At 40.8% G+C, this 27634-nt stretch overlaps 3 protein-coding genes across 4 annotated transcripts in view; 2 read left to right on the forward strand and 1 right to left on the reverse strand.

The window, feature by feature from the left end:
• Positions 1-1791: 1791 nt before the first annotated feature.
• arhgef38 (Rho guanine nucleotide exchange factor (GEF) 38) lies at positions 1792-19043 on the forward strand. The gene is made up of 14 exons (XM_075463033.1): positions 1792-2120; positions 7148-7332; positions 8952-9069; positions 9186-9333; positions 9456-9473; positions 9575-9774; positions 9870-10003; positions 10142-10246; positions 11058-11177; positions 13426-13794; positions 13886-14023; positions 14845-15043; positions 16205-16488; positions 17196-19043. The coding sequence occupies exons 1-14, from the start codon at positions 1904-1906 to the stop codon at positions 17376-17378; spliced, it is 2418 nt and encodes an 805-aa protein (XP_075319148.1). The 5' UTR covers positions 1792-1903; the 3' UTR covers positions 17379-19043.
• Positions 19044-19314: 271 nt separating this feature from the next.
• ints12 (integrator complex subunit 12) lies at positions 19315-22854 on the reverse strand. Its single transcript, XM_075463034.1, has 7 exons — positions 22718-22854; positions 21981-22138; positions 21688-21846; positions 20655-20836; positions 20377-20536; positions 20096-20239; positions 19315-19907 (listed from the first exon to the last, which is right to left on the reverse strand). The coding sequence occupies exons 2-7, from the start codon at positions 22134-22136 to the stop codon at positions 19344-19346; spliced, it is 1365 nt and encodes a 454-aa protein (XP_075319149.1). The 5' UTR covers positions 22137-22138; positions 22718-22854; the 3' UTR covers positions 19315-19343.
• A 270-nt stretch (positions 22855-23124) lies between these two features.
• gstcd (glutathione S-transferase, C-terminal domain containing) overlaps positions 23125-27634 on the forward strand; it is a 52066-nt gene continuing 47556 nt past the window's right edge. For both annotated transcript variants that reach the window (XM_075463035.1, XM_075463036.1), the window contains exons 1-3: positions 23125-23202; positions 23319-23752; positions 25221-25679. In XM_075463035.1, the coding sequence (XP_075319150.1) occupies positions 23336-23752; positions 25221-25679 (876 nt within the window). In that variant the 5' untranslated portion in view covers positions 23125-23202; positions 23319-23335. The remainder of the gene's footprint in view (positions 23203-23318; positions 23753-25220; positions 25680-27634) is intronic.

Genomic DNA, 27634 nt, shown 5'->3' on the forward strand with positions numbered 1-27634 from the left:
ATATTCAAATGGTTTATCTTATTAATGAAAACTTGGTCATATTCAAATGGTTTATTAAGACCTATTATCACTGTATAAACCTTAATATTTCCTCTCAGATGAAAGTTTTTTACCCAAGTCCCCTTTAATTAATGGACCATTGAACGGCTTTTTACCAATCCTACTATTAGCTAAATTTACTTTTGCTCTGTTATAGTTATACCAATCTTACTGTTAGCTAAAATTACCTGATTGATGTTTTATTTACCTGTATTTCTGTGTTGTATTTTTTTCTGTATTTCTGTATGTCTTTATGTAAAGCACATTGAGTTGCCTGTGGTATGAAATGCGCTATATAAATAAAGATTGATTGATTGATTGATTGATTGATTGATTGATTGATGTGACATCGAAGATAAAGCAGATGAAGCCAGATACAAGCTAAAAGGTGGCATATCACCATCTATAGTGGCAGAGTCTATCATAGTTAGTTGGGGATTCTGTGGGTTTGATCCCTGAATGTGCCATCTTTGCTCAGTTTCTCAAGACAAAAACTGTCTGTTATACAAAGCTTCCCTCCCCACCAATCCAGTCTGATCTTTTAAATAGATATAATACATTTCGAAAGTGTGTTTGTGCATAATTGTGTTTTCATTTTACCTGTACTCAGTGAAGTGGACAAGGCAGTCACATAACCAAGGGGGACCCCAGGTCTTTATCAGCAACTTCAGCGTCTTGACAACCCCATGGCACGGTTTCAGAGGAGCAAAACACAGGAAATTTGTGAAAGAAGGGCTCGAGGAGGCACGGGCTGTGGTTGTTGTCGAGCAGGAAACACAGGGGAGTTGTGTGCCAAGTTACATTAGAGCATTGTCAGGGGGTGGCAGGGAGAAATCTCTGCAATCACAAATAGTCATGTCTGTGGTCTCCAGTCATTAACCAAATAAGTTTCCCAGAGGGTTTTGAACAAATTTCTTTGGAGGAAGGCTGATCAACCTGTAAAGCAGGAAGATGCAAGACATGCACAAAATATTTGTCCACGTGTCGATATATACGCACACATTATTTTTATATGTATATATATATATATATATATATATACGTGTGTGTGTGCGTGCATGTATATGTACATATATATACTTATATATGTATGTACATATATGCATACATATCAATACAGTTTTGTGTTGCTGCTCTTTCATCAGCTACATTTGTCCATTTAGTCAAATAAAATTCAAACTGGTGACATACACTGGTTTGGAAATACAATGGGAGGAATGATAACCAGCACTTCAGGGGGAAATACGCCCTTTTGAAAAGGGAACACTGTATCTGTTTTTATGAACAGACATAATAGTAGTAGCAGATGTGTGGCTTCCAACTACATCTGACATTTTGCCTCAGTCGATTGATTTAATTAATCTATCTAAGACTTAAATAACTTATTTAAAGTGCAACATAATGTGGTCAAAAAATACTCATTCACTTTGGTGTAAAAATAAAGTGAGATATATGGCCAGGCCATTGACAAGACAACTTCCTTTTACTTCCTGGTCATCGTTTGCCACATTGACAGTATCTGAGATGCACTTTGCTTTGAGAACATTCATTTTAGGTTTAGGTGCAAGAAGAACACTTCAGTGTTAAATCTCTTCAAACCTTCCTGATAAAGATGAAGTGCATGACTTCCTCTACCTGAATAGATGTGATGGCCTGAGGGGAGGAAAGCATAGTGCAGCCGTGAAGAGGTGTGGCCACGCTGCCCTCATGATAGGTAGACAAGGGGAGGAGCTGGGTTACCTGTGCAGAGCTAGCAGTCAGGGCACAGTGAACAGTGCACCTGTTGTACTTTCCAGGCTCTCTCTTTCCTCCCATCTTCTCTCCTTCACTGGTCTGAGAGCACGAGGGAGCTGACAGCTTCACCATGGATCTCAAGGAGGCCAGTGGGAGTGACAAGGAGAAGGAAAAAGAGAAGGAGAAAGTGATAAAAAGGAGAAACAGGCCTGTGTTCCTGCGATACCTGGAGAGAAGAAAGACGGACACTATTGTAGCTGATGACATGGCTAAAGGTGACATCAACCTGGGGACTCTGGTGAGGAGGAGTCAGTCTGACAAGACGGAGTACAGCGCTAAACTTAAAGGTACAGCAGCTAATGATGTTCCCAGGGCTCAAAACTATGGCAACAATTTAAACATACATGAGATAAAGTCTAGTTTAAAAAAGTCTTTCTTTGCAAACTTTTTAATAACTTACTGGCTTGGAGAACTTTTGGACTGAATATATATTCACGTTAGATGGACTGTAAGGGTACCATCTATATCTTGAGGGCAAACAAAAACACAACACACCCAATAAGAGTGCACAGCTCTGCACCGGGCACCTGTTGTGTTACTATGCGTTGAGCAAGATACTCCCTCTGGGATGAAGCCACATATGCAAACTGTGCCCCAAACTCGGGCACAGAGGAGTGGCTTTTGAAATGTTCAGGACCAGCAGGTAAACAAGACCTAGACAGCAGTAGTGTGGAAAGAGAGACTTACAATCATTATAAGACACTTTGTATTACAATTTGCTTCACAATGACTAAAACCATTAGTCGCAAAAAGAAAAGTGAATCAGTAAATTACAGTGGTTGACCATGAAAAGTAGGAAGGGGTTGGAAAGGAAAATTGTAAAAAAGAAAAAATAAGAAGGAATTTCAAAGAAGATGCCTCATCACAATTGCTGACACAGACTTTTCACATTAAAACATAAGCATGTTTCAGAAAAACTAGCTACACCTGTCCTAGTCCTAGTCAGTGACTGGGAATGTTGCACTTCAGGCAAAATGACATCAGCTGTCAGAAGAAGGTTACTATCTGAGTATGAGTGCTGTTGGTATGCCGGCTTTCCTGTGCCACTTGTTCCTTCGTTTCCTCTACTCTAGAGGTGACTGTGTAGTTCCTTTCAGAAAGAGTGTCTTTAGTCAAACCACATTTTCTGTTCGTGCTTCTCACACTTGGAATTCAATACCACACACAATACGTGAACTCCCGACTCTGACCTCTTTTACCAAACATCTTAAAGCTTGGCTATTGGAGGAACAGCACTGTTGCCACAATCCTGCCTAAAATGTATATGTGTTTTATGATCCACTAAACTCTTCATTGTTCTTGCTTTTATTTTTTATTTTCTGTCCTATTGTGTTTTCTCTCTGTAATTACTCCCTCTTTTCACACTGGCCATGAAGGCTAACTATTCTAATTGTTGTTACTGTTGTTTTATTGATTTTACTATCCTATGTTGTTGACATCAATCTGCCGAAGGGACTAAAGATGGAAATTAGCCATTGGCTATAATCTTGCATATTTACATGTATATGTTCATTAATATGTATTGTCCCTGCTTTAAATAAACTCAAACTCAAACTCAAACTGTGAACAATACACATCATGTGCCACAATGAACAGTGGCACCACCATGTTTAAAACAGCAAAGTATGACCCAGTATTCACTTGGTCTTGTACAGACAACAAATTTCACACACTTGCATTATCAGTTTATATCTGTTTAACTGAACTCGAGCCACTTTCTACTTCTTTGCACTTTCTATTTTCTTGTCCAACCTGCATCAGGACTGACAGAGTTGTCAAAAAAACACAGCAGTGTTTTCAGTAAAACAATTACCCCGCCCCCTGCGACTTCAGCCTCACACCTGAAGAGCAGTATTACATATTTACAGTGGTGTTACCAATGCAAATATTGACAGAACGATGACTTCACTGAAAGAGGAAGCATGTGAGTCGCTGGTCGACAGTCTGTTCTCATCTGCTTGTCAGACAGGTTAGTCAAGCTATAGAACCATGACAACATGACATCAGTATGTCTAATAATTTACAGGAACTAAATATCATAGTTGAGATAATGATTGACCAGCACACCACCCACATAGAGGGACACATTTATCCATTAATCATACATGCGGCAAATGACTTTGCTGTGGTTACTCGGGTATTTATTAATAACTCTCCATTTGTGTAACCTTGATAAGAACTTCAAATCTTTTGAGGCATTTTTTTAAGAATTATTATTAGAAATGATCAATGAAAATAAAAAATCTTTTTATGAGAATATTTTTACAGATCAAAAGCTGCATATTTCAGTTTTGATCATTTCAAAGAAAGAACTCGCTACTCAGCATTTTGCTGTGTGGCGTGGTCTAACATGTCATTTTTCTTGATGGTGCCACATGATACACCATGCTTTGTAGTCTTTCCGGGGCAGTTCACGGGATCGTTTTCACTGAGCTGAACGGTGAAAAGCCCTGTATCCACTTTCATGGGAACTCCTGTGGCAGTAGCCATACCGCACCAAACATAATGCTGGCAAAAGGTTAAGTCAGTACAGTTTTACATGTGCTGTTGAGTTTTGATGGCTTGTGGTGTCACAGAGAAGTCAGTGTCTTTAAGACAACTAGTGTGTCATTTCTGTCATTCATATATGTGGCAATAAGAGTAAAAGTGACATAGAAACATATGGAAAGATCAGGTTAAAAATAGAACAACGTCTCCATGCAACAAACTTTAAGAAACGTCATCCAAACTCTCATTAAGTGGACTTTTCTCACGAGTGGAGGTTTTCCGACTTTCTGAGGTCTTTTTACACTCAGCTAATGTTGACACATGACACTTCATGATACTCTTGAAGAATGTGATATGTCTTTTAGAAAACATTTCTACTATTCACTCAATATCTCTTTTTAGAAATTGTGACATCTACTGAAATTAAATGAATATATCTAAGTGTATCTAAAATGCATTTCCAGTGAATTACAAATGGTAGTATACAAAAAAAGCTTGGGCCAGAGATCTGAACCTTACTAGGCTTGTTAGGGCTACGGTTTGTTCGCAGTCATACCAAGAAAAGGCCAGGTGACGCAAATTTTCAGATCTTGTTTCATTATTCAGGAGCCAGGGGCTCCTCCTGAAAACAGGCCAGAGTGAGTGTCCACAAAACAGGTGAAGGTTATTACAAGACAGCGTTTCAGGTAGTCGATCTGCCAGTTTGTCATGTAATTAAGACAATAAGCAGGGAAAATAGAGCTCTCATTAGATTACCTTCAAAAATCTGTTCAAAGGATTTTAAGAAAGGCAAATCAAACAACTTTCAGAAGGATTGGCGCACTGTTTTACTGTGCAGGCACACCTGCACGAATATGACCAGCATGGAAAAGTCATCAGAAAGAAAAGCTTCTTGCATTTTTCCACACTAACTTCCCATAGACTGCTGTGCGAACGTTTTACCTGCAACTAAAAAAAAGAAAAGAAAAGAAAAGAGTTCCTCTTCAGCTCATAAGCATATCGGTGGACTGATCAAGCTTTGGATCTTTATTGCAGTCAGTGGCACAATGAATGCTTCATAGGTGGAGGGAAGAATGGATTCAGTTATTTACCGGCAAATTCTTGAAGAAAATACAATGAAGTCCGTAAATAAGCCACAGATGAAAAATGGCTTTTACACTTCATAATGATCGCAAAGCACACTTCAAAACCCACAGTGGACTTACTCAAGGGGTTCGAGCTGAAGGTTTTGTCCTACGCCCAGACAGTTGAAAATCTATGTATAGACCTTGATAGACCATGCGTATAGCATGTAAGATGGACCACAAATCTCATCAATCTAGATTAGCCTTAGCTAGTGATTTTTGCCCCCAAAAAAGAAAGTTCTTTACAAATAGTAACCATTTAAGATGCCTAAATATGACCTTTTCTCCTTTTTTAGATGTCTTGCTTGTCATATTGTCATCTTTAACATGACGTCTCTGTGAAATCAGGACATATTTTCCTTTCCTTAGCTGTTCTCAGTAGCATAAACTTTCACAAGACGTGACCACACCAGCTGCTCGTGTTTTTCTTCATCTATCATTCAACATGCACAAGTTAATTGCGAACTGAAAGAGAAAAGGCTTACTGTATAACTGAGATCTGATCACCGCTACAGTCACCACACATTTACACAGTCTGCACAGTCCTCACATTCATCAGGAAGCCCTGCCTATTGGCTTGAATCACAGGATTAATTCCACTGAGCTTTAACAAAGGAAATCTAGTGTTTTTTTTCACCTTTTCATTATTTACAATCTGTCACTTGCTTCATCCATTAAAAAAAGATAGCTGAAAGTTAACGAATTGTGTCATACTGGCTCTGGTCAAGAGTGCAACTCACACACTTATTGTACTAGTTTAATGCAAAAAAAAGATGAATTAAGCTCTTTCAAAATCCAGAAATAATGACAGCTCATCGAAAAAGTAAGTTTAGTTGCGAAGAACATCACTGGACAGATAATCAACCAAATTACTGATATATGTGGTATTGCTTTGCAAATGTAGTAAGTTTATGAACACTTAGACCAAGTTGAACTTTTTTATTTTTTATTTGTGTGTGTGTGTGTGTGTAAAATGTGTAGCCTGAAGCTAAAAGGGAGTATTTGTTTGCACGTGCACATGGGACCGTTTGGGTGCTCATGCACATTTATGTGAGTCGGTGTCAGTGCATGAGTCTCTTTGGATTTGTAGGTTTGTGTGTGTAGTGTGAGTGTTCCCCTCATAAACACACAAGCACGCAGTGTGAGCAGATGGAATGCCTGAACACACAGTGGAATTACATCAGTGGTATGATTAGTTTCGTAACCTGACACAAGCGTCGCAGCCTTCTATCCCCCTCCCTTCACCTCTATCTCAGCTCTTCATTGCTCACTCCTCCCTGGAGGAGGAAGCGGTGCTTGGCATCGATTAGGCAGCAAGGAAGCATCCCTCTTCCCCGAACAGACAGTCATGCCTGCCATGCAAAGCACAGAGCAGCCACTGACTGATTAGGCAGCAGGGCAATAAAAAAGAGGGGAAAAGAGAGATAGAGAGAAAGTGAGCCTGACTGGCATGTTGAGTGAGGCTTTTTGGCATTTGGTTGAAAATAATTAGATCACCATGAAATGCAGAATACTGCTCAGGTGTCAAGCAGGTGTTAGACATGATGGATATTTCAAAACATGCACAATCCGGAGAGCATAGGTGTATTTCAAGATTTTAGAGAAGGAATATGTGCCACAGATGGCTTGAAATGATGGCAAAAACAACAAGTTCTGAAATAGCTAAATGTGTAATTTACTGATGTTTACTCTTTTTCTTTCAGAAAAACTGATGCCGCATGACCTGCCCACACTGCCCTCTCCAGTGCTTGAACCAGAAGAGATCCGTCTGAGAAAGATGAACCGCAGGGCAAAGGTGATAAAGGAGCTTGTGCAGACTGAAAAGGACTATCTCACTGGTTTGGAACTGTGCATCAGAGAAGTGGTGCAGCCTCTGCGAAATTTGCAGGTAAACGCCTCTCAAAACCTCTGCTGAAGTCACTTGTGCTCTGAATAAATTTGCTAAATACAACGCCATCATAGATATGACTGAATGCAAACTTTTTTTTCTTTTTAAATGAATCCAATTGCAATACCACATATTATCACGAAACAAGTGGCCTGCTCAGATTTAGCTCTTGTTCATCTGGTGCATTTTGATCAACTTAACCTTCTTGTCACTTTGAGCTACTCTATGCCTATTCAACAAATCCAAAGTGTCATTCGTGCTGTAAAGTGAATCTCTATGATGGAGTAATAACCCTTTGTAATTTGACATTTTTGCACTTGAACCATCCTTATAGGATAATGCTAACTAGATTAAGCCATCTCCACAGATACACACAAAATAAGGCTGTCATGAGCTCAGATTTTCGTGACGCAAATATATTACGCAAAATAATTGTGTTTAGTCAAGAAGGAGTTACCATGTATGCATTAAGAATGCACTGTATAAGGGAAATTTGGATGGAAAGTAAATGACTTGTTATTTAAAGTAATTTCTCAGTCATGTGAATAAGAAAGTGTGTTAGCACAATGTCAAAGATGAAAGACATCAGCGATGATCTTAGAGAAGCAATTGTTGCTGCCCGTCAGTCTGGGAAGGGTTATGAGACCGTTTCTAAACAAACCATCATACTACTGTGAGAAAGATTACTCACAGGTGGAAAACATTCAAGGCAGCTGCCAATCTTCCCAGGGGTGAATGTCCCAGTAAGTTCAGCCCAAGGTCAGGCTGTGCAATGCACAGAGAAACTGGAAAAAAATATATAAAACAAGAGCTACATCTCAGACTCTACAGGCCTTACTTAACATATTAAGTGTAAATTTAATTGTAAAGTGCAATTTGAAAAAGACTGACAAGTATGACTTGTTTGGAAGTGTTACAAACAAGTCATACTTGTCATGCCATATTCTCTTAAAAGAATGTTGCAGCCTGACTTTGCAGAGTTGCATCTGAACAAATAAAAGACTTCTTAACCATATACTTTTGCAGATGAGACGAAAGTGAGATGCGTTGTCAAAATGCACAGCATTTCACATATCTGGTGAAAACTAAACACAGCATAACATCACAAACACCTCATGGTGGTAGAGGGAAGATGATTTGGCTTGTTTTGCAGCCACAGGACCTGGACACTTTGTATACCAAAGTATTCTCGAGTCAAATGTGAAGGCCACAGGTCTGACAGTGGCAGCACCCTAAGAGAGCTGTGCATAAAAAAATGTCTGCAAGCCTCAATACATTAAAACAATGTTGTAAAGAGTGTAGGCCAACATTCTTCGACAACAATTTGAGACTGATAATGTCATACAGAAAATAGTTAAAGGTAGTTCTACAAACAATTTAATCATGGCGGATATTTAGTTTTTAATACAATGCATTGATAAAAAATTGATAAGGACACGATGTAATGTGTGTTGCTGTTCATCTGAGGTTGTAATTACCCAACTTTAAGGCCCTGTAAGGACCAGATTACTTTTATTATTATTGTTATTATGTCCTGATCAGTAACACCTTGGATTCAAAAGAGATACTTTTCTTTTCACATGACTACATCACATCATTTCTTTCTTTTTTTTGATCAGGTTGTAGATGTAGATCGACTGTTCACTAACATGGAGACAGTGTGTGAGGTGTCTGCGGCCCTCCTTCACAGACTGCATCAGGCCATGGCTGACCCTGATCCAGAGGCAGTTGTCATCGGTGAGGCTAATCAGATTTTTGGCTAATTTTCCTCTTTCTTTTTTTTTTTTTTCAATGATTGTCGACTGTTGCTGTTGTGGTAAACAGAAGTTCTTATGTCCTGCTTTCACTTGAAGGGGACGTATTCATCCAGGCAAAGGCAGCTTTAGAAGATGTATATAAGATTTACTGTTACCACCATGATGATGCTAACATGTCACTCAAATCCTACGAGAGCGAGGAAGAAATAAAGCAACAATTTACTGCGTGTGTATTAGAGCTAAAGTAAGTCACATCACCTCCTCCAGATCATTTTCGCAGCATTTACATCCAATTAGCCACAAATATTATCACTGTCAGCCTGTAATCTTTTTTCCTTTTTTCTCCTTCTGGCTGTTTAACCACAGGAAAATCTATGACCAAGAGTAAGTGCAGTCTTTTGCTAATTTTCATTGAATTTTTTTGTCCCCGTGTTTTGTTTCTTATGTCGATCATTGTTCACTTACTAAGATGTTTACTTACACAGAGGAAAACCTAATCTGCTGAATATGGGCTCGTTGCTCATAAAACCTGTCCAAAGGATCATGAAGTACCCGTTGCTGCTTGGAGAGCTGTGGCAGGCTACACCTGAAGATCACCCAGACTACCACCCTGTGCAGGAGGCATTCACCACCGCCAAGATCATAAACGTTAACATCAATGAGTTCAAGAGGCGCAAAGACATAGGTATGACATCACTGCTTATGTTCACTGTCTGTGCCCAATGTATTGACCCACACCAATTCTTTTAATCATGATCCCATATTCTTATTGATCCTCAGTTATGAAGTACAGGAGGGTTGAAGATGAAGGCACATTGAGGGGCAAACTAAACAAGTTCAACATCCACTCTATTCGGAAGAAAGGAGACAGGTTTGCTGGTTATCTCAAGATCCTCACTGGTGTTGAGCCACAGGTAAACTACAGCAACAACTTATAAAGTGCATTCTATTCCTTTCACAGTTTTATGGAAAGATTATGTGATCAGGCCCAAGGAGTGAATGAGGAAAAACAATTGTAATTGATATTAAAGCGAATACGATTGTTTCTGCAGGTAAGGGATGAAGTGTTTGATAGAGAGGAGAAGCTGTTCAGGAGTCTGGAGAAAGCTGTGAGGCAACTGGTCAAGAATGTCCATTTTTACATCCAGTGTTCTCAGGTGAGTCACTGCAAAATGTATGTTTCAAACTGAGTTTCATGCTTACATCAAATGTAAGAGAAGTTGAAGTTAAACATGTGTTAAAGTCCCGGTACCACGTGCCCATAAATCTTACATTGTCCTCTTAGTCCATTAACTAATAACAGGGTTATAATCAGAAACCTTTTTTTTTATGTAGAGCTTGTGATAGAAAACATTACAGGAACACACGTTTCTTTTTACATAGATTTATTTGTATATTTTTTTATATCTTTCTTTTTTATACTGTTCTATTTATCATAAATTCTTTTTTACTTTCTTTTCTTTTTTCTATGTAGAAAACATGTTTTTTTTCTCTTTTTTGCCGATGTAACTTTTGGTACTTCTTTATTGCTCTTTGATTATAACTTGTTTTATTGTCACTATTTTTGCACTGGAAGGGACTGCTTACAATTTCGTTATACTTTGTAAAATGACAAGAAAGATTCTGATTCAGAAAGACGATATTCGATTTTCTGTCACATGATAAGCAGGTAACGCGCATATACTCCAGCTATAATCTCAGTCAACTCTTTTATTCTGGATCGGATTCAGGCATTTTAGACATTTCAAGAGTGATTTGAGAAGTTGCCGTTCAAGCAGAGACTTTTAAACTTTCACACTGGAAAGCAAGCAGTGTTTTCTGGCTCAAAAAGATCTATTAATCATGCAAAGCTACTCATGTGGAGTTCCAAGGTTGAAATATAAGGCTGGAAATAAGTGTGATTATGCTGGTTCGAATGATTATGTTTATTTTTTTAACCTCTGTTTTTGCTGAATGTCCTCTCTGCAGGAGATGGTGTCTGTAGCTATTTCAGATGTGAAGGACTTGGAAAACATCATCAAGGATCCAAATAAAAATGACACAAATGGTTTATCACATAATAATGGCAATGATCCTTATAAGCACTTTGTAAGTACGACTTTGTTACCCTTTGTGACAAATGATCAGTTTTGCTCTGGGCTTCATTTACATTGCTGTCAGCCTCACTGTCTTCCTTCTTCTTACTGAATCGTCTGCATTTTGTATCTGTCCTTGCTGTTCCTTCTAATCCTCCCTGACCTCCCATTCACCCTCCAGCTATGAGTCATCTGCCAATTTGCTGATAGCTACCTGTCTTCTCTCCAATTTATTAATCCTCTTCTTCTGTGCCTCCAACCGTTCTGCTGCATCCTGTTGTAACCTTGACATGTTCTTCTCTCCATGTTCCTCCCTTTGTGTATTGTACTGTCCCCAACACTGATGACACTTCTTCGTCAAGAAGAAACCTTTGTGCATCAAATATTCAGCAGTTCAGCAAAGACTCAAACTGAGGTCCTAGATCCGTTTGACACACACAGAATACGTGTTTACTCTGAGAAGAATAGTAGCCGACTTGTTTTGGATGAAAAGTTGCTACCGTGTCTGCTAAAATGAAAGAATGAAAGATGCCTTTAAGAGGCTAAACCTATACATCGGTTCCTTTTACTTTATATTTGGACCGTTTCAGTGGTTTATCCTTGCTAAAACAGATTCAATCTTTTTATATCATCATGAAAAACAAACCTCTTTTTTATGCACATGCATTCCCCTAATTCCAAAGAAGTTTGACGACATATAAAATGTAAATAAAAACAGAGGGCAGTGATTTGCAAATCTCATAAACTAAAATTTTATTTACAATTGAACATATTAAACGTATCAAATGTTGAAAGTGAGGGGTTTTTCAGATTTTGCCATGAATATTGGTTCACCTTTATCATTATTTAATTAATGGCAGCAACTTGTCTGAATAGTCAGGACAGGGCCATGTTTACCACTCTGTTGCATCCGCTCTCCCTTTGACAACTGTCTATCTAAACACCTGGGAAGTGGGGAGCCCACTTGCTGTACCTTTGGGAGAAGAATGCTGATCCATTATTGTCTGATATAGAACTCCATTTTCCCAACACAAAAGCCCTGGGTCTCCTTTGCCGTATTTTACGTTTCATGCGTTTTCATATACCAAATGTTTTCAGTCGGTGAACGGTGAAAGTCTGAACTGCAAGCAGGCCAGTCCACCACTCGGACTCTTTGAAGACACGCCGTCGTAATAGATGCAACATGTGGTTTAGTATTGTCTAACTTAAATATACAACAGGGCTTCCCTGAAGAAGATGGCATCTGGATAGAGCATATCTTGCTCTAAAAGCTGCAACTACCTTTCAGCATTGATGGTGCCTTTTCAGATGTGCAAGCTGCGAGTTCCATAGGCAGTAGTGCACCCCATACCGTCAGAGATACAGGCTTTTAACAAGCACAATAGCACCCCTCTTCTTTAGCCCAGAGGATGCAGTGTCCGTGGTTTTAAAAACAAATTTCACATTTCTTGATTTATCTGAACGCAGAACAGTTTTCCGCTTTGCCTCAGTCCATTTCAAATGAGCTTTGGTTCAGAGAAGACGGCAGCTTTTCTGGATGCTGTTCATACATGGCTTCCTTTTTTGCATGATAGAGCATGTGTGGAAAGCAGAGTAAACTGCGTTCACGGACAATCATTTCTGAAAACAATTCTGTAGATTGTGCAGTGATTTTTTATGACAAAATCATCTCTGTTTTTTCAATGCAGTGCTGCCTGAGGGCTCCAGTCCTGTTCCAGTGTGATACCAGAATTGATTTTTGGTCATGTTCCTTTTGTACATGTCTCCAGATTCTTAGAATATTTTGTATTATGCACTGTACATAATGGAACATTTAAAGTATTTTATATTCAGGAACATTATTGCCACAACAAATTGCTCATCCATTTGTGAATGCTGTTTTAAGCAGATTATTAAACCTCTGCCCATCACTACTGAGGGTCTTGCCTTCTTTTTACACCCAGTCATGTTACTATATTACTCACCTGTTCCCAGCTAAACTAATCAGCTGCAAAAAAATCTGGTTTAAAATGTTTTATTATATTTGCAAGTCATTGCATTCTGTTACATTTTACACAGTGCCACAATTCTTTTTCTTTTTTTTTTTTGGAATGGAAATAAATTCTAATGTGTACTTTACCTTTGCTTTAGAGACACTGCTGCGTGACAAAATAAAATAAAAACTTTTAAAGATACATGTTAGTTCACTACAGGTGACAGTTTAAAGTTTAATTTGGCAGATTATTCTTCATCCTCTGCCCTTTTTGACTTTTTCTCCCTAGAAAGACAGAATGGAGCGTTTTGTCCTGGCCCCCCTTTCCTCCCTGCAGGCCATGTTCACAGCCCCACAGAAGCTTATCCAGAAGCGCTATGACAAGCTGCTGGATTACTGCTGCCGCCTTGAGCGCTCTTCCTCTTTTTCATCCTCATCATCCACCACTTCTTCATCCCCTTCATTGGTTTCTGTCGACCCACCTGGTCCTGCCAAAAGGGACTATGAAGCTATCAATGCTTTGCTAGTGGAAGAGTTGCAGAGGTTCAACATGGCTGCATGTACTGTCCTAAACAACAGTGTGGTGGGTCTTGTGGCCCTACTCAGAGGGCTGATGGGGACTGCATTGATTGGTACTCCCTCTATCCAGCAGCTACCAGTGAGGATTCAACTCATAAATCATAATGTTGAAAAAGTCTAGTTTTTGTCTTTTTAACAAACCTAAACAGTTGCCTCATTTGCGTTTTCAGGCTCCACTCTCGAACATTTCTGAAGTGCAGAACAGCATCATGGATGAGCTGAACAATCTCGCATTTGTCAGGGACAACGCACAGAGGTTAATGGAACGAAAAGTCAGCTTCGAGAGACAACGGGACAAGAAAACAGCGGTAAGAATATGGGAAAAAAGGTATATTCTAATTTGTAGACTAAAATGTCTTGTCACCATTTCGACATAAAACTCTCACGTATTTTTATGTTTGATAGTAACAATATTTTTGACAGTAAAATACAATCCACAAATTAGCAACTACACACATCTTTATATCAAAAGTAGACACAGAGAATAGCTCCAGGCTATCCTCGACTAGACTCAAATGGGCCTAGGCTCTCCGAATGTGCTCCAAAGTTCCATCTCTCTCTAGCTATTTGTGAAAAAAGCAAAGTGTGAGTGTATATTATTACAGCCGAACAGGGAACGCTGCGCTCAGTCATATATTTCTCTTTTGTCAGACACAGAAAAGCCAGATGACAGTTTGCAGCTGCAATAACTGACAAAGATTTTTATGTCGTTCTTTGAAGAAAAGCCCTCTGGTCTGATCACACACAAATGGAACCATTTGGCTATAATGACCATTGTTCTGTTAAAGGAGAAAAAGCGAGCAGCGTGAGAGCTAAAAGACACCATTCCAATGGCAAAGCACAGTAATGGCAGTACCGTGTTCTGAGGGTGATTTGCAGCAAGAAGGACTAATTAGTTTGAGTTTAAAACGGTCTATTATCAGGTGTAAATTAACTTCTGCCTTCAACTGTACATGTTACTGAGCTTGGACATATGAATAGATCTGTTTGAAGCTCCTGCTGCCAGGGTCTTCTTACCTTTAATTCTCTGAATGATGCCCTCATTGATCAATAATAACAGATCTATTACCACATATCACCCAGTTCACATATTTACACCACCACATCTTTGTGCTATGCTGTCCTCCAGGTGCCAGAGGTGCATCAAACTGAGGAGCAGCGTGCTTGGCTGCTGGCAGAATACTCACTGAGCCGTTTGTACCAGCTAAAGAGGAAGTGTAATGGATGCCAGGAGCAGGACCTCAGCCTGCTGGAGGGCGAGCTGGTTGCCCTGCTGGAGGATACAGACCCATTAGGCAGCAGCAGCCGCTGGCTGGTACATACAGGAGGTAGGAATGTGTAAGTGTGTGTAAGTTTGTATGTGTGCATAAGGGAAAAGATTCATACAACAGAGGTAACAATCAGCTCATATTGTACGGACCAATACAAGGTGAATTAGGTTATAGGCCTGGATCACCTGCATGTGTGACTGGTATACAGTAGGTCTCACCTCATACACATTCCTCTGTGAATACACCTGCATGTTTTAAATGACTCAGGGCCTGTTCACACACCAAACTTTACTTTCTGACAAGTCAGCATGCAAGAATTAGTCCCAGGAGCTGCTGTGGAGTCATGGTTGCTGGTGCCTCTGGAGATGGGTGCCTCACAACAGAGCCAACTCCATAGTTGTCTCCATCTCCCCTTTACGTCTCACAGAGGCAGTCGAGATCCCAGTGCCTTGTTGGCACTAACCCTGCACGCTGTAAGCAGCGTTACTTAGAGTACAAAGCCTCTCCCTCTGGGTATTCACAAGCAAGTAGTGGAGAGATTTTCTCTTGTTCTCTTTTCTGCTCTCTACAATAACAAAGTCTTTTATCTTTATGAAAACTACAGAAAAAAAAGTGTGTATGTTTCTCGGTACGAGGTACATTCTTCATAGACTTCTCTTTTCCTCTGGGATGACAAACATTCCCGGGAAGTTGTTGTTTTTCCTTCTGTTGATAGCAACACCATGAATATGCTTGCCTCTTGCCCCTGGATCCAGGATTGTCTCAGCAGATGTTCCGGCCTCTCCTGAGAGGCTTACAGCTTTGTAGCGCCTTATCCTAAGCACACATTCATTCTCCAGAAATTATGCCAACTTAATTTCGAGTGGTTTGTTGGAGGTCTGGGTGATAGCAACGAGAAATGTCTTGCAAAGTGTTTTGTTATTGTCTCACAGAAAAGCTAGTCTGGTTGCATTACAAAAGAACATGTTCTCACTGGTACTACTGTAAGTCACAATGAAGGAGTTCTCTGTATTATGCCCAGGTTTCGTCATGTGTCTGTAAGCTCATCACTATCATCCCAATACGATGCGAATGGGCTTTTTCTCATGGCGCTGCAAGAAATACTTTAACACCATAGATAGATATTAGATAGATGTTTTTTGTAACGTTTCTAAAATATGATGTGGGTGAGTGAAATCTTTAAAATGCTCAGAGGTTTTGCATCTGTGCTTCTGTTAGGTACACAGGGCTATGTCTACTCTACATTCCTGAAGCAGTACAACCCCCTTAGGGACTCGCAGAGGGCAGGCCAGGTAGCCAAAGAGCAGCAACAGCAGCAGCCACCTGCCATGGCGGATGAGGACTTTGATGACCTGAGCCTGTTTGTGTCAGGAAGTGGCAGCAGCAGCCTTCGCAGCTTCAACCTCAACACCACGGACAGCAGCTCAACTCTCTCTGGTCTGCAGGGGGAGCTGGAGAGTTCTGAGGACCTGGAGGAGCCACTGGACTCTGAAGCTCAGCAGGTCTGTGTGGCACCCTGTGCATTTGTTGCAATTGTTTGTTCACTACGAAGGTATAATTTTAAGATATTCAATTGTTCAGCACTTTGAAGGCAAGAAAGAACAGGTACGGTCAGCCAGATCAACGCCTTTGTAAAGTTTTTGCAAAAAGTTTTTGTTATAAGGGTGAAAACTGAAAAATAACCAGAGTCACATAAATCTAAGCAACCATAGGCTTAGCGAAATTAAAGGAATGGGTTTTAAGAGCCAGAAGTGTACGCTTGTGGAAGAGGCTTCTCCTTTAAAAACGAATTATTAGAGTGTCTAAGGAAAACAGACTGGAACTGCAGAGAATGAGTCAGTGTGTAAAAGCACATTTGAAAGCTTCTCAGCATCTGTCCAGCGTGTATTAGAATTAAATAGGTGATGGCTTGTCAATCTGCAGCAGCCCGAGGGTTTGTTCTCTTGGTTTAGTAATGTCTTCACCTGCCATGGCTTCTTTTATATCAGAACATTTGGGTACTGGTCTGAAAATACCAATAGCAGATAAGCGTCAGCATGTTTGCTGGCGTTTTCTCCATGTAGAAAGCTGATCAACACTGCCACCTTCTGGATTTACGGGAACATACACTGTCTCCTGTCTTTGTTTTAGGGTAAAAATGAAAAGTTAATCATTTTCTGCTCAATGATGTTTGCCTTTCACGACAACTGAACTGTGCCTGTCTCCACAGTTCTATGCCGTTTATGCATTTCAAGCTCGCTGTGACCAGGAGCTGACCTTGCAGGAGTACCAGCATGTCCGCATCCTCAAGTTTTGTGACCTGGGAGGTAATAAAGAGTGGTGGCTGGCGGAGGCTGATGGACAAAAAGGATACGTTCCTGCCAACTACCTTGGCAGAATGTCCTACGCATAAACAGAGGCTATCTTTTTTTTATTATACAAACAAAAAATGTGACCAGAATATACAAGAAAAATTTCCGACCGCACACCCCCCATTTCCGGAAACATTTGCTAAAAATGTAACCCTTTAATTTGACTTGAAATGGAACAAAGATCTTCAAATTGTAAATTTGATACCAACAACATGTTACAGGAGCATGTTTACAACCGGTTCCATCGACCCCTCTTTTAACAACAAACTGTAAGCTTTTGGGAACTTGGGAATTCCTGAAAACTGTAGCAATCTCTGTAGAAATATCAGGCAAGCAACTTTCTCAGGGTGCTTTGTCATACTTTTTCCTTTAATACTGAGCTAAATGTTTTCAGCGGTTTAGGACCTTTTTTCCTAAACGGCCTGTTATACGGTATGATTGGTCATTGCTTTGTTGAGACAAGAAAGGCCTTCCCTTAACCATTGATCAAAATGGCAGTATATGTGCCTCTTAGAATTAACGGTGCTTTTTCACTTTTGTAAGTTATCTATGTTAGGTGCAGGAATGCAACCCTCTACTATCAAGGCTGCTGGCTATCGAACTGTCTGTCGATAACCTGGTTGATCAATATTCAATATCTATGATTTCCAAAAATAATTAAAATTTTTAATTTGATAGACCCCCCCGTTGGAGCGGTGATTTCCACTTCAGAATCTGAGGTTGTCTCTGGGGAAGATTTTTTGGAATCTTTTAATGGTATTGGGCACAAAACGATAAGAGTGCTGTAAAAGAATAACAATGTAAATGAGGAAATAGACACATAAAGAAATGTGATCATGAGTCTAAAACTAAATGAATTAAAAAAAAGGTAAAAATAGATTAAAATGCTTTATGTTTTGTAAATATTTTCAACTTGTTATACTTGTTAAGTACGTTTCCTCATTTCTTTACTTTACACATTTAGGTTTTGTTGTCTTGTTTTGTTTGTCATGTTTCTCACTTAATGCTACTAATTGAAATAGCTGTGAACAGTTTTACCAAGCTCGAGTGTTTTTTTTAAGTATTAAGCACATTTCCCGGCCCTTTGTCGCTCCATCTCACCGATGTTTAAAACACGTTGCTGGCATCAAAATTCAAAACCAGCCAATTCTCTTTGAGAGAACCATTCAAAATTTCCCTTTTCATTTTTGATCCCTCGTCTTTGTATTGTTTTCAGTCGCATACGGAGTTCAGATCACTTGAAAGTCTTTGCAGATGGTTTTCTTATTTCTACATTTCAGTCTCAACTGTTTGGGAAACATGATTGGAAAACATCTTGCACTTCTCACTTTGTGAACATCAGAAACTTCAGTGTGCAGAAGGAAGTATGATTAGTTATCTCGTCTTGTACTGAAAGTGTTAATTTTGAAACTGTTTCGCCTTTACAGACGCAGAGCTCACAACATTTTATTTAACCAGTGATTTGTAATGAACATGAAGAGTCATGCGAAGACAGTGCACTGTGCTGAGCACTTTTTGTACTTCAGTGTTGCTTATGTAGATAATGAAGAGATTCAGTCATGAAGTCTAATATGTGTACTGATTTATAGATTATATAAAGTATATATGTGAAACGATTTATACAAATCTATCCTGAAATGAAGAAATCGAACATGATTCAACTTCCATAAGTTCAATTATGAATAAACGTGACCTCTTTGATTACACCACTGTGGTCCTTTCTTCATTTGTCTTATTGACTCGCATTCAAGACACGACACTCGCTACAAAGTCACTGCTACAGCCAGCAGGTAAGAAGAGAATATTTAATGACAGTGCTGATAAAAAGTGACACTTGTTTCTCACTGGTTAGATTTGTTGGGACAGAATGAGGCACAGAGTCCAGCAGCGTTTACACAAAGTAAAATTCAAGTATTTGACTCGATGGTGTTACACCATGCGCAGATACTCTTGAAGAACAAACCATATACTCTGGCACTAAATTCACATGTTTATTTTCTCCTCCCTCACTTCTTCAGTTTCTTCTGCGCTGCTTTCTTCTTGACCATTTGCAACCGTTTCATGGCGTTCAGCTGAGACTCCTGAGAAGTCGGCGCTTTGTCCCCTGGTGCAGCCTTTGACCCATTCCCATTGTTTCCGTTGCCTCCTCCGTTACTGCCTCCGTTCCCTCCAGCAGCTGCCTGGGAGCCGCTTGGAGAGCCAGCCCCCGATGAAGCAGAGCCTTTCCCCTGGCTCTCCCCGCTCGATGAGCGGTTGAGCGGCTGCTTACCCAGAGTCAGAGGTGGAGGAGGTTTCAGAGTTGCTTGGCTCGAGCCGTTTCCGTTGTTGTTTCCAGCAATCTTTGCACCTCCGAGTCCTGACTTAGCTCCAGCTAGTCCTGACAGCCCAACAGGTTTCTGACCAGAGGGAGCGGTCATGGCCTTGCTGCTCCCACTCGAGCCAGTGGAAGCCAGTTTGGAGCTAGCAGGAAGAGAAGGGCTCGTTTTGGCGCCAAACGCAGCCCAGCCTGTTAGACCGCTGCCTGAGGAGGAGGTGTTGCTGATGGTGGGGTTGGCTGATGTGGTCGGTGGCTGCGGGACATAAAAAATGGTTACCAGGATTACGAAAGTGACAATGCAGATTCAACAGCTTTTAAGATCTTAATCTTGATCTTCGCCTGGGAGTGAAACTGGAGCTCATATGAAGCACATCCAATGAACGCGTTTGCACAGTGCTTGTTAAACACGCACAATCCCAACCATAGTCAGTCAACGCATACCTTCACTTCTGTTCTTTTGAAGGCCTGGAAGGTGCTGGCTGTGTCAGTTTTGAGTTTGAGCTCCGTCTTTTTCACCAGCGTGTCTTTTACGACGGGCGCCGACGACGAGGATGCAGGAGACGGCTTCTGTGGAGGTTTCTGGGCCTTGTGGGCAACCAAAACAAAGCAAACGAACAAATAAAAAAGTTTATCACAGAGACAGGTCCTTTTAATAGGAGTTTGTGTCGACGAGTCGGACATTCTGAAGGGGTTTGCTGAAAATACTGGAACATTTTCCTCACCATGCGTTTCATTTGCCTGGTGCAGCGGGCACAGTACCACACGAGCCGTGGGTCATTCACTTCTTTGTCTGTCACCTGGGGCTTGTGACAGTCCTGGTGGTAAAGGTTATGACATTCTTGGCATTCCACCAACTGGTTTCCCATGCTCACTGTCATTTGTCTGAGGGGATTCAAAACAGTACATGTCAAATGAGCGCGTCTTTGCCTGGTGACCAAGTTTCTCTCCAATGCTGAAAAATAAGGAGAATATCTGCTAATCGCTAACAATTAGCATTTACCTGCAAACCACACAAGCCAGGCCCATTTCCATGGCAAAATCATCAGCATTAGTCTCATCGTAGTCATTTATGTTTGGCAGGAGGTCTTTGCTCGTCTGAACGGTGATCGGAGAAGATCGATTCTCCTGTTTCTCCAGGCGTGGCTTTTTCGGAGGCTCCACTTCACTCAACTCAACCCTGACCTGTTTTCCAGAAAAACACATAGAGGTGAGTTCGGACAAATCCGACTGATGCGTCTATCCACAACATCGCATCCCATTCGGTTTTATCCCACTTGTCCCATATGGAGAGAAGCAAGTGTCTTGCATTTAGAGGACATTTCTGAATTCCTAATTTTCTCATCAAGTCGTCCAAGTCTGAGCTGAACCTCCGTCCTGCCACAATGCGGCTTTATCCTTCATTTCTGACTTGCGTTGTGCACAAGTGTGTCAAATATTAACATATGCGACCACCAAACTGTATTTGAAGATTGCTGACAAAATAAAGAAAAGCAGTGGTTAACAGGAGGGACAAAGAGGGCAATGACTTGTTTTTGGATTATTCTGTGAGTTTTGGAGAATCTGCTTTTCATAATAAATCCAAGCCCCCAACTAATCAGACAAAAAGAAACTTTGTCCCTCAGTCCATCTGCACCGTGTGACTAATCATCTGAAAATCTTATCATGTAGTCCTCTCCTGACAGCTGAGAAACTATTGAGCAAACGAGACTTATCTTTCACCAAGCAAATGATTTTGTTGTCATCAACAAGACTTTTGCTCTTTCGTCTACCAATTTGTTTGCCATTTTTTAATTTTCCTGCACGCTGGTGTGGATTTTGGCATCCACAGTACACTTGTTATCTCTTTAGAGTCTGACTACTATTCTTACCTTGCCTTGTCACCTCTTTGCTCCATGCCAACCTAAATCACAACTCTCAATTAGGTCTGAGTCATGAGCTCTTTAGTGCCTCTAACACTGACACCACACAGCTTCCCATGACACAGTGTAACACCAGATAATTCTATTTCCAGTTGTTCAAAATGCAACCAGTACCTTTTCAGCCGGCCTCTTCTCTACTTCTTTCTTGCTCTTCTCCGAGCTGGATTTGCCACTTCCTCCACTGCTGCTGCTGGAAGATGAGGAACTCGAGGACTTGGAGTCTTGTTTGATTAAGCTCAGTTTTGACACCGACCCCTTTGACACCTCAACGTCCTTAGGACAAAGCAATTAAAGCACAGGATGCATTAGCGTTTGGTTGTAATCAAACACACTTCAATCAATCTGAAAGTGATGTGAACCGTATTAAGGTAACTTGCAAATACGGAATGTGTCAACCCATTTCTTACTTTTTGTAACGAACGGTAGGATGAGTCACTGCCTCTTGCAAGGGACTCGTCAAGTAGCGCTTTGAGTTTCTCAGCTGAATCTTTACTCTTGGAGTGCAAATAACTCAGTCCCTTGAGAAAGATGGGATCCAAGTCCAAACTGACAGGTCCAGCCATGGCTTAAAATGGGAATGATGACATAATGTCAGTTAGCTTTAAGTTTTACACTAGATGAAAAATGAAAATCTCTCAGAAAGAAAGACATTTGAGTATCTGCAGAAAAGTGATATTTGGACAGTTTGTCCATTTGGGGTTATATGTGGACATTTATTTAGTTAGCACATTTCTTTATCTCAAATAAGTGCAATTTAGCCAACGGCCTGAAAGAATGACAGGACGGGAGGGGAGAAATAATCTAAAGAGGACAAAAGGCAGTGTAGCTCGTCCTGGTCTGCAGCTCAAAGTGTACAGTACAGTACATTCTGCCATATAATAGCATTTTACATTATTATCATATTTTCAAATTTTTTTTTTTTCACCCTTTTGGTTGATCCCAATATGTCGAAAACTCCAATCATATGGTCAGTATGCTGTAACCAAGACACATATAACGTTAACAATGGGATGGTTTGGTTGCTGTGTAACGTAGAAAGCAGGAACCCGGAACACTGTAACAGCGACACCGTGGCTAAAGTTAAAAGAAGGGGTCACTTATAAACCTAAACATTGGCACATCATTTTCCGATGGATAACCTTACCTCACCCTCGGCTTCTCATAAACGTCTTTCTGATATTCGGAAATTTTCATTCGGGTTAACAACGGACTGCCGAACAACACTTCCTACGAAGCGGCAGATAAACAACGCTTGCGCTTCCTTCGCTCTCTCAACTTGTACAACCGCCAAATATGTCCGGATTCCGCACGGAACATATGATAAAGTCGATTCTTGTAAAAAAAAAAAAAAAAAAAAGCAAGCAAACAAAAAACGTTACTTACCACGCATTAAAAAAATATCATACATGAAAAATAATCATTGTATAGCGATATCATGCTTTAAGGCATACACACACATACATACACTTTGAACATACAGTTTTTGCAACTTTTAATACGTTCAAACAGACCGCAGATGTCGCTGTGGACCTACACTGACTTTAGAGCAGGGGAAGAAGAAGCTGCAGCACTGTGACAGTATACATTTGCAACGTGGGTTTAGTAAAATCACCGATGTCTCTTGCTCCTGTAAGTTTTTCTTGTTGTCATGTGTTTTAACTAGCTTTTATTTCGGCATTCATAAGTCTGCTGCGAACATCGACACACATCCAAAGCTAACCGATGTCTCACCTTTCACTCGACAGCATTGACTCAATCTACAATGAACCACTCTGAGGCAAAGGAGCAGCATCCCTCCCTCTATTTAGAAGTTTGCTCCCAAAACGAGGAGCCGCGTCTCCCCCTGCACACCTCCATAGTGCTGTTTCTCCTATCTTACTGCGAGTGCAAGTCTTTCAAAGTTTTTCTCGTCTTCGACCACAGCTGCAGCACCGACTTATTGAGGAGTGAGCTTCCAGTGTCTCTTGGTGTATGTGACGTGCAGGTGGAGGCTCTGCCCCAGCTGGTGAGGAGCTGCCGTCTCCCGGCTGCTTTGGATGAGACCGGACAGCTCTGCAGGGCAGGACTGGCGGTGGTCCTCAGGCATGTCATCAGCAAAACTATTGAGGCCGACCCTTCCAGAAATGATGTGTTGGCACTTCTGGGTTTCAAGAAAACCTGTCTGAAGGCCTGTGCAGAGGTTAGTGAGAAGTAAATCATAGACGAAAGACCCACCTAGGTGTATAGAGTCAGTGGCTGCATTTTTCAAGAAATGCTGGCCTCTGCAAATTATTAGGATAACAGATGATCTTCAATAATTCGACTATTAAGCTGAGCATAAGTCACTCAGTGTAATAGGTGACCTTAGAGTCCATATCGTGTCAGCATTAGTGGATACTCATTGAATTCATGCAATAAAAAAAAATCAAAGTTAACTCGCCCTAACAGGCAAGTGTTCAGTCCAGAAGCTGTGGCATTAGCAAGTCTACATACCGGTATGCATACTGGTATGTAATGAGATCTTACTTTCCCACTCCATTTGCAAATAAACACAGTCTAAATTACACACGCAGCTGGGGGCAAGAAGCTAATGCTAATGATTCTGCTAATGATTCTGTGATGTGACATCAGTCACCTGAACAAGACTAGCTGTTATGGATTCTGACTAATTCAAAATCTGGTTTCAAAGTCTGATTCCAGACTATAAAAATCCATCCACTGTTTGAAGTTGACTGGAAACGCAGTCTAATGATTAGACTTTTTTTTTTTTCTTATATCAGGCAAATGAATAGCTGTGTTTTAAAGGTTTCGTGACTGATTTGATTTGAAAAGTAGCAGAAGGACTCTGAATGAGCACATCTTTGGCTCAGACTTGGGCTGGTACACTCTATAGTGGTCAATCTAGAGCCTGAAACTGCCGTAAAAAGTCAAGATGCTGCCTGTCATGCATCTGTGGGCTGTATCAGTCCCAGTCAGTCCTCAGTAACAGTCCTCTCCCTCCGATGCTCCATAGGAAGGACTACTTTTTTTCATTCAAACACCTAGTTTCAGAACCAGAGATACGAGGGGGCTTGGCTCCAGATTTGCAAGGAGTGAAAGGCTGACTTCAGGATCTTCAGGTCTGATCCGAAGCTTTGACTTCACACTCACAGCTGTTGCGTTCACTGTTGCCGCAGAAAAGAGTGCAAACAAAATGCCTCGTGTTTGCTGTGAATCATACATTTGGTGCATTTTTGTTTCTAAGGTACTGAACTAGAAAATAACAATCTGAATGTGATCAGATCCCACTGTTTTCAGGGTGCCTTTATATGTGTTCTGTCTATTTGCGATGTGATCACCCATGTCTCATTTTAATCCCAGGTGTGAATACCTAAAAGCAAAAGTAAATTCCTAAACAACTTCCTTTTAAACCTTCCCTTTGCACTTAGAGATTATAAAGAGATGGCAGGTTCCTTAGAGATTATTATCTCACACAAAGGTTTTCTTTAATAGTTTTGGTCTCGCAGTGCTGTACTTTCAACAATGCCAATATAACATATCACACAATTTACAGTGAAAACGTCTTTTTCACGTTTGAGCGCTTCTAAAGGCTCAAACTTGGGCTGGTGAAATAACATCAGTTACCTGCTGTATTTGATCTAAAACGTTGTATCCTTCCTCCTTCCCAGGTGAGCAAGTGGACGAGATTGTGTGAAATTGGCATTCCCTCTGCTGTTGAGGAACACCTGCAAAATCCCACAGATCCGGTGCACCAGCTTCCTCTTGCCATTCTCACCCTCGAGCAGCGGCTTGCGGAGCCAGTCAAAGTTCACAATGATGACAAAATACGGAGACAGAAACTCAAAGAGCAAAGACAGAGTCGTAAGAACCAGGCCCATGAAGGCCAGAGGAGCCTGGACTCCGAGTCCAGCCCCGCGCAGTCATCTCAGGCCTCTGATGGGCTCGAACTCAGGGCAGCGCTGGCCAAGCTGTCTGTGGATTCAGTTCCAGCTTCAACCACCAGAGAGAACTCTGAGATCAGGAAAGTGAAGACCGCAGATTTGCCTCCACTGGAGCACGTGTTTGCTGAGGGACTGTACTTCACTCTGACTGATGTGGTGCTGCTGCCATGCATTTATCAGTATCTGGTAAGGGCTGGTGACTTGATGACATGCGATATGATTTATGTTTGAGCTGTGTGAGCAATGAGCCCCAGAGGATTAGAACTTAATTCTTCTTATGTATTAAGTAATTGCCAAATTTGGATCTGTGAATGTACATAAGATGCTCATTTCATTTGATTATCACTGCACTTTCCTGAAGCTTTTGAGACACTGACAGTGTTTCCATAAAAATAACAAAAGCTCTATTAACTAAACTCCTGTTATTGTTCCACAAACAATCAAGCTCCATTATTCAAAGCTTTGTCTCACCTAATAGACAGTTACAGCATCGAATGTCGCATTGTACATTTTGGCATTTTTGCATTTTATTACAGAACTGCAATCCCACGTGTTTGCAGACTTTTTAATACCTCCATCATGATGACTTGTTAAATTATGCATGACTTATTGTTTTGACACTGTGATCAGGGTGAGCAGGGTCCTTTCAGAAGCGTTCAAGCAGAAAGTTGAGCTGAAAAGACTCACTGCATCAGCCTTGGCACATGTTTGCTCACACAGGTGGTCTCGAGCCACCTGGCAGAGACTGATAACAGTGCATGGGAGGGTTTCTATTCAAATGCAGCAGGTTGAAATGCATTTCATTTAGGGAACTGTTTTCTCTCCTACAGTTCAAGTTGGCAGGTACTTACATTGACCTCAAAACTCCTAACTTGAAAATATTGGGTTATTGGAAAGACAGGATTTAGAGTGTCAAAAGATATAAATGCAAATTAATTATTTTTGATATTATCAGATATTTTGATAAGATGTCCAAAATGATTGGAAAGCCTTTGACTCTCAGAGAGATAAATGTTAGATATGATATTTTGAACCTTAATGCAACAGTTATCATTTCCCCCTTGTGTTTTGCTAACCGTGCTTAAGTGTCCTGTGTTGTGGCAGCTGGGTTGGCCACACTTGCATGTTAGTGCACAAGTTTTTTTTTGATGTGCGAAATCAAGTGAGCACGTTCCAGATGGCTCCAATAAATAAGCGCCGTGCTTCAGCTAAAAAGAGTCCCACAAAAGGAGTGATTAATGCCCCTGCTCTGTTTTTTCTTAGATGAAGAGATGTTTGAGCAGCTTGAGGGGCTCAAAGTTGGATTTTGAGAATTGTGGCTCATCTTCAACAAAGCCATTCAGATCTTAAATGGCTTTTTCCAAAGCGTTAAAAGATTATTTGACTCCTGGTTCTTTTTCATCAGGTGCTTTTTCTACCCAAACAATTCCAGTGCTGATTTTAAGCCACAGCCTAACTTAGAAGTAGTTCTTTCGGTTTAGGCTGCCAAAGCTCTGCCCCCTCCTCCCCCCAAAAAAAAACTGGTGCCAAGAGTTGTGCCAACTGTTTGCTGGGCCAGAGCAAAGGATCTCTTGCGTCAGGAGCTGAGGGCTATAGAGGCTATCCAGACTGGCTGAAATGTAGTGATTGCCTTGTTTAAAAGTCAAGCATTCGTATCACTTCTGGTCTGTTTAATTCAAGAGAACACAGTAAAAAAGACCGAGCTTCAGTGCTGCGAAGCTGGAGCAGGAGTGTAAACGCAGGAGCTCCGAGCTCTTTTTGATCTGCAGTTTCAGTATCACGTGCTGTCGTTTATAGATCCTGCTTGAAACGTAGACGCATCCTGTTGGCAGGGCCGTCCATAAATGCCAGTAAGTGTTTGGAAATCATCAACATTTCAGAGGTTCACAAACGCCGTCTGTTGTCAAAAACTGCATTTATGACTTGAACTGGCGATATTAAAACGTCGGTTTGCAGGGAAAAGAACAACAAACATTGTGGTCTGTGAGGATACATACCATATCTTTCCACACTGTGGTCCTGTACAGAATTTCGGAATATACTATTCACAATGGAAGGAGATTTAGATTAGAAGTTTAAAGTGATTTAATGGCAGCGAAGGGAGAATATGCACCTGACCAGTTGTATTTATTACAGATCTG

Source organism: Odontesthes bonariensis, chromosome 4 (assembly GCF_027942865.1).
Source record: "Odontesthes bonariensis isolate fOdoBon6 chromosome 4, fOdoBon6.hap1, whole genome shotgun sequence".
Taxonomy (NCBI): Eukaryota; Metazoa; Chordata; class Actinopteri; order Atheriniformes; family Atherinopsidae; genus Odontesthes; species Odontesthes bonariensis.

Coding starts and splice junctions, on each gene's coding strand:
- arhgef38 (XM_075463033.1), top strand. CDS start 1,904: ATGGATCTCAAGGAGGCCAGTGGGAGTGACAAGGAGAAGGAAAAAGAG. Junction 7,333..8,951: donor AGCCTCTGCGAAATTTGCAG/GTAAACGCCTCT, acceptor TTTTTTGATCAG/GTTGTAGATGTAGATCGACT. Junction 10,247..11,057: donor TTTACATCCAGTGTTCTCAG/GTGAGTCACTGC, acceptor TCCTCTCTGCAG/GAGATGGTGTCTGTAGCTAT.
- ints12 (XM_075463034.1), bottom strand. CDS start 22,136: ATGGCTGGACCTGTCAGTTTGGACTTGGATCCCATCTTTCTCAAGGGA. Junction 20,837..21,687: donor AGAAGAGGCCGGCTGAAAAG/GTACTGGTTGCA, acceptor TCTGGAAAACAG/GTCAGGGTTGAGTTGAGTGA. Junction 20,537..20,654: donor CTGGCTTGTGTGGTTTGCAG/GTAAATGCTAAT, acceptor GAATCCCCTCAG/ACAAATGACAGTGAGCATGG.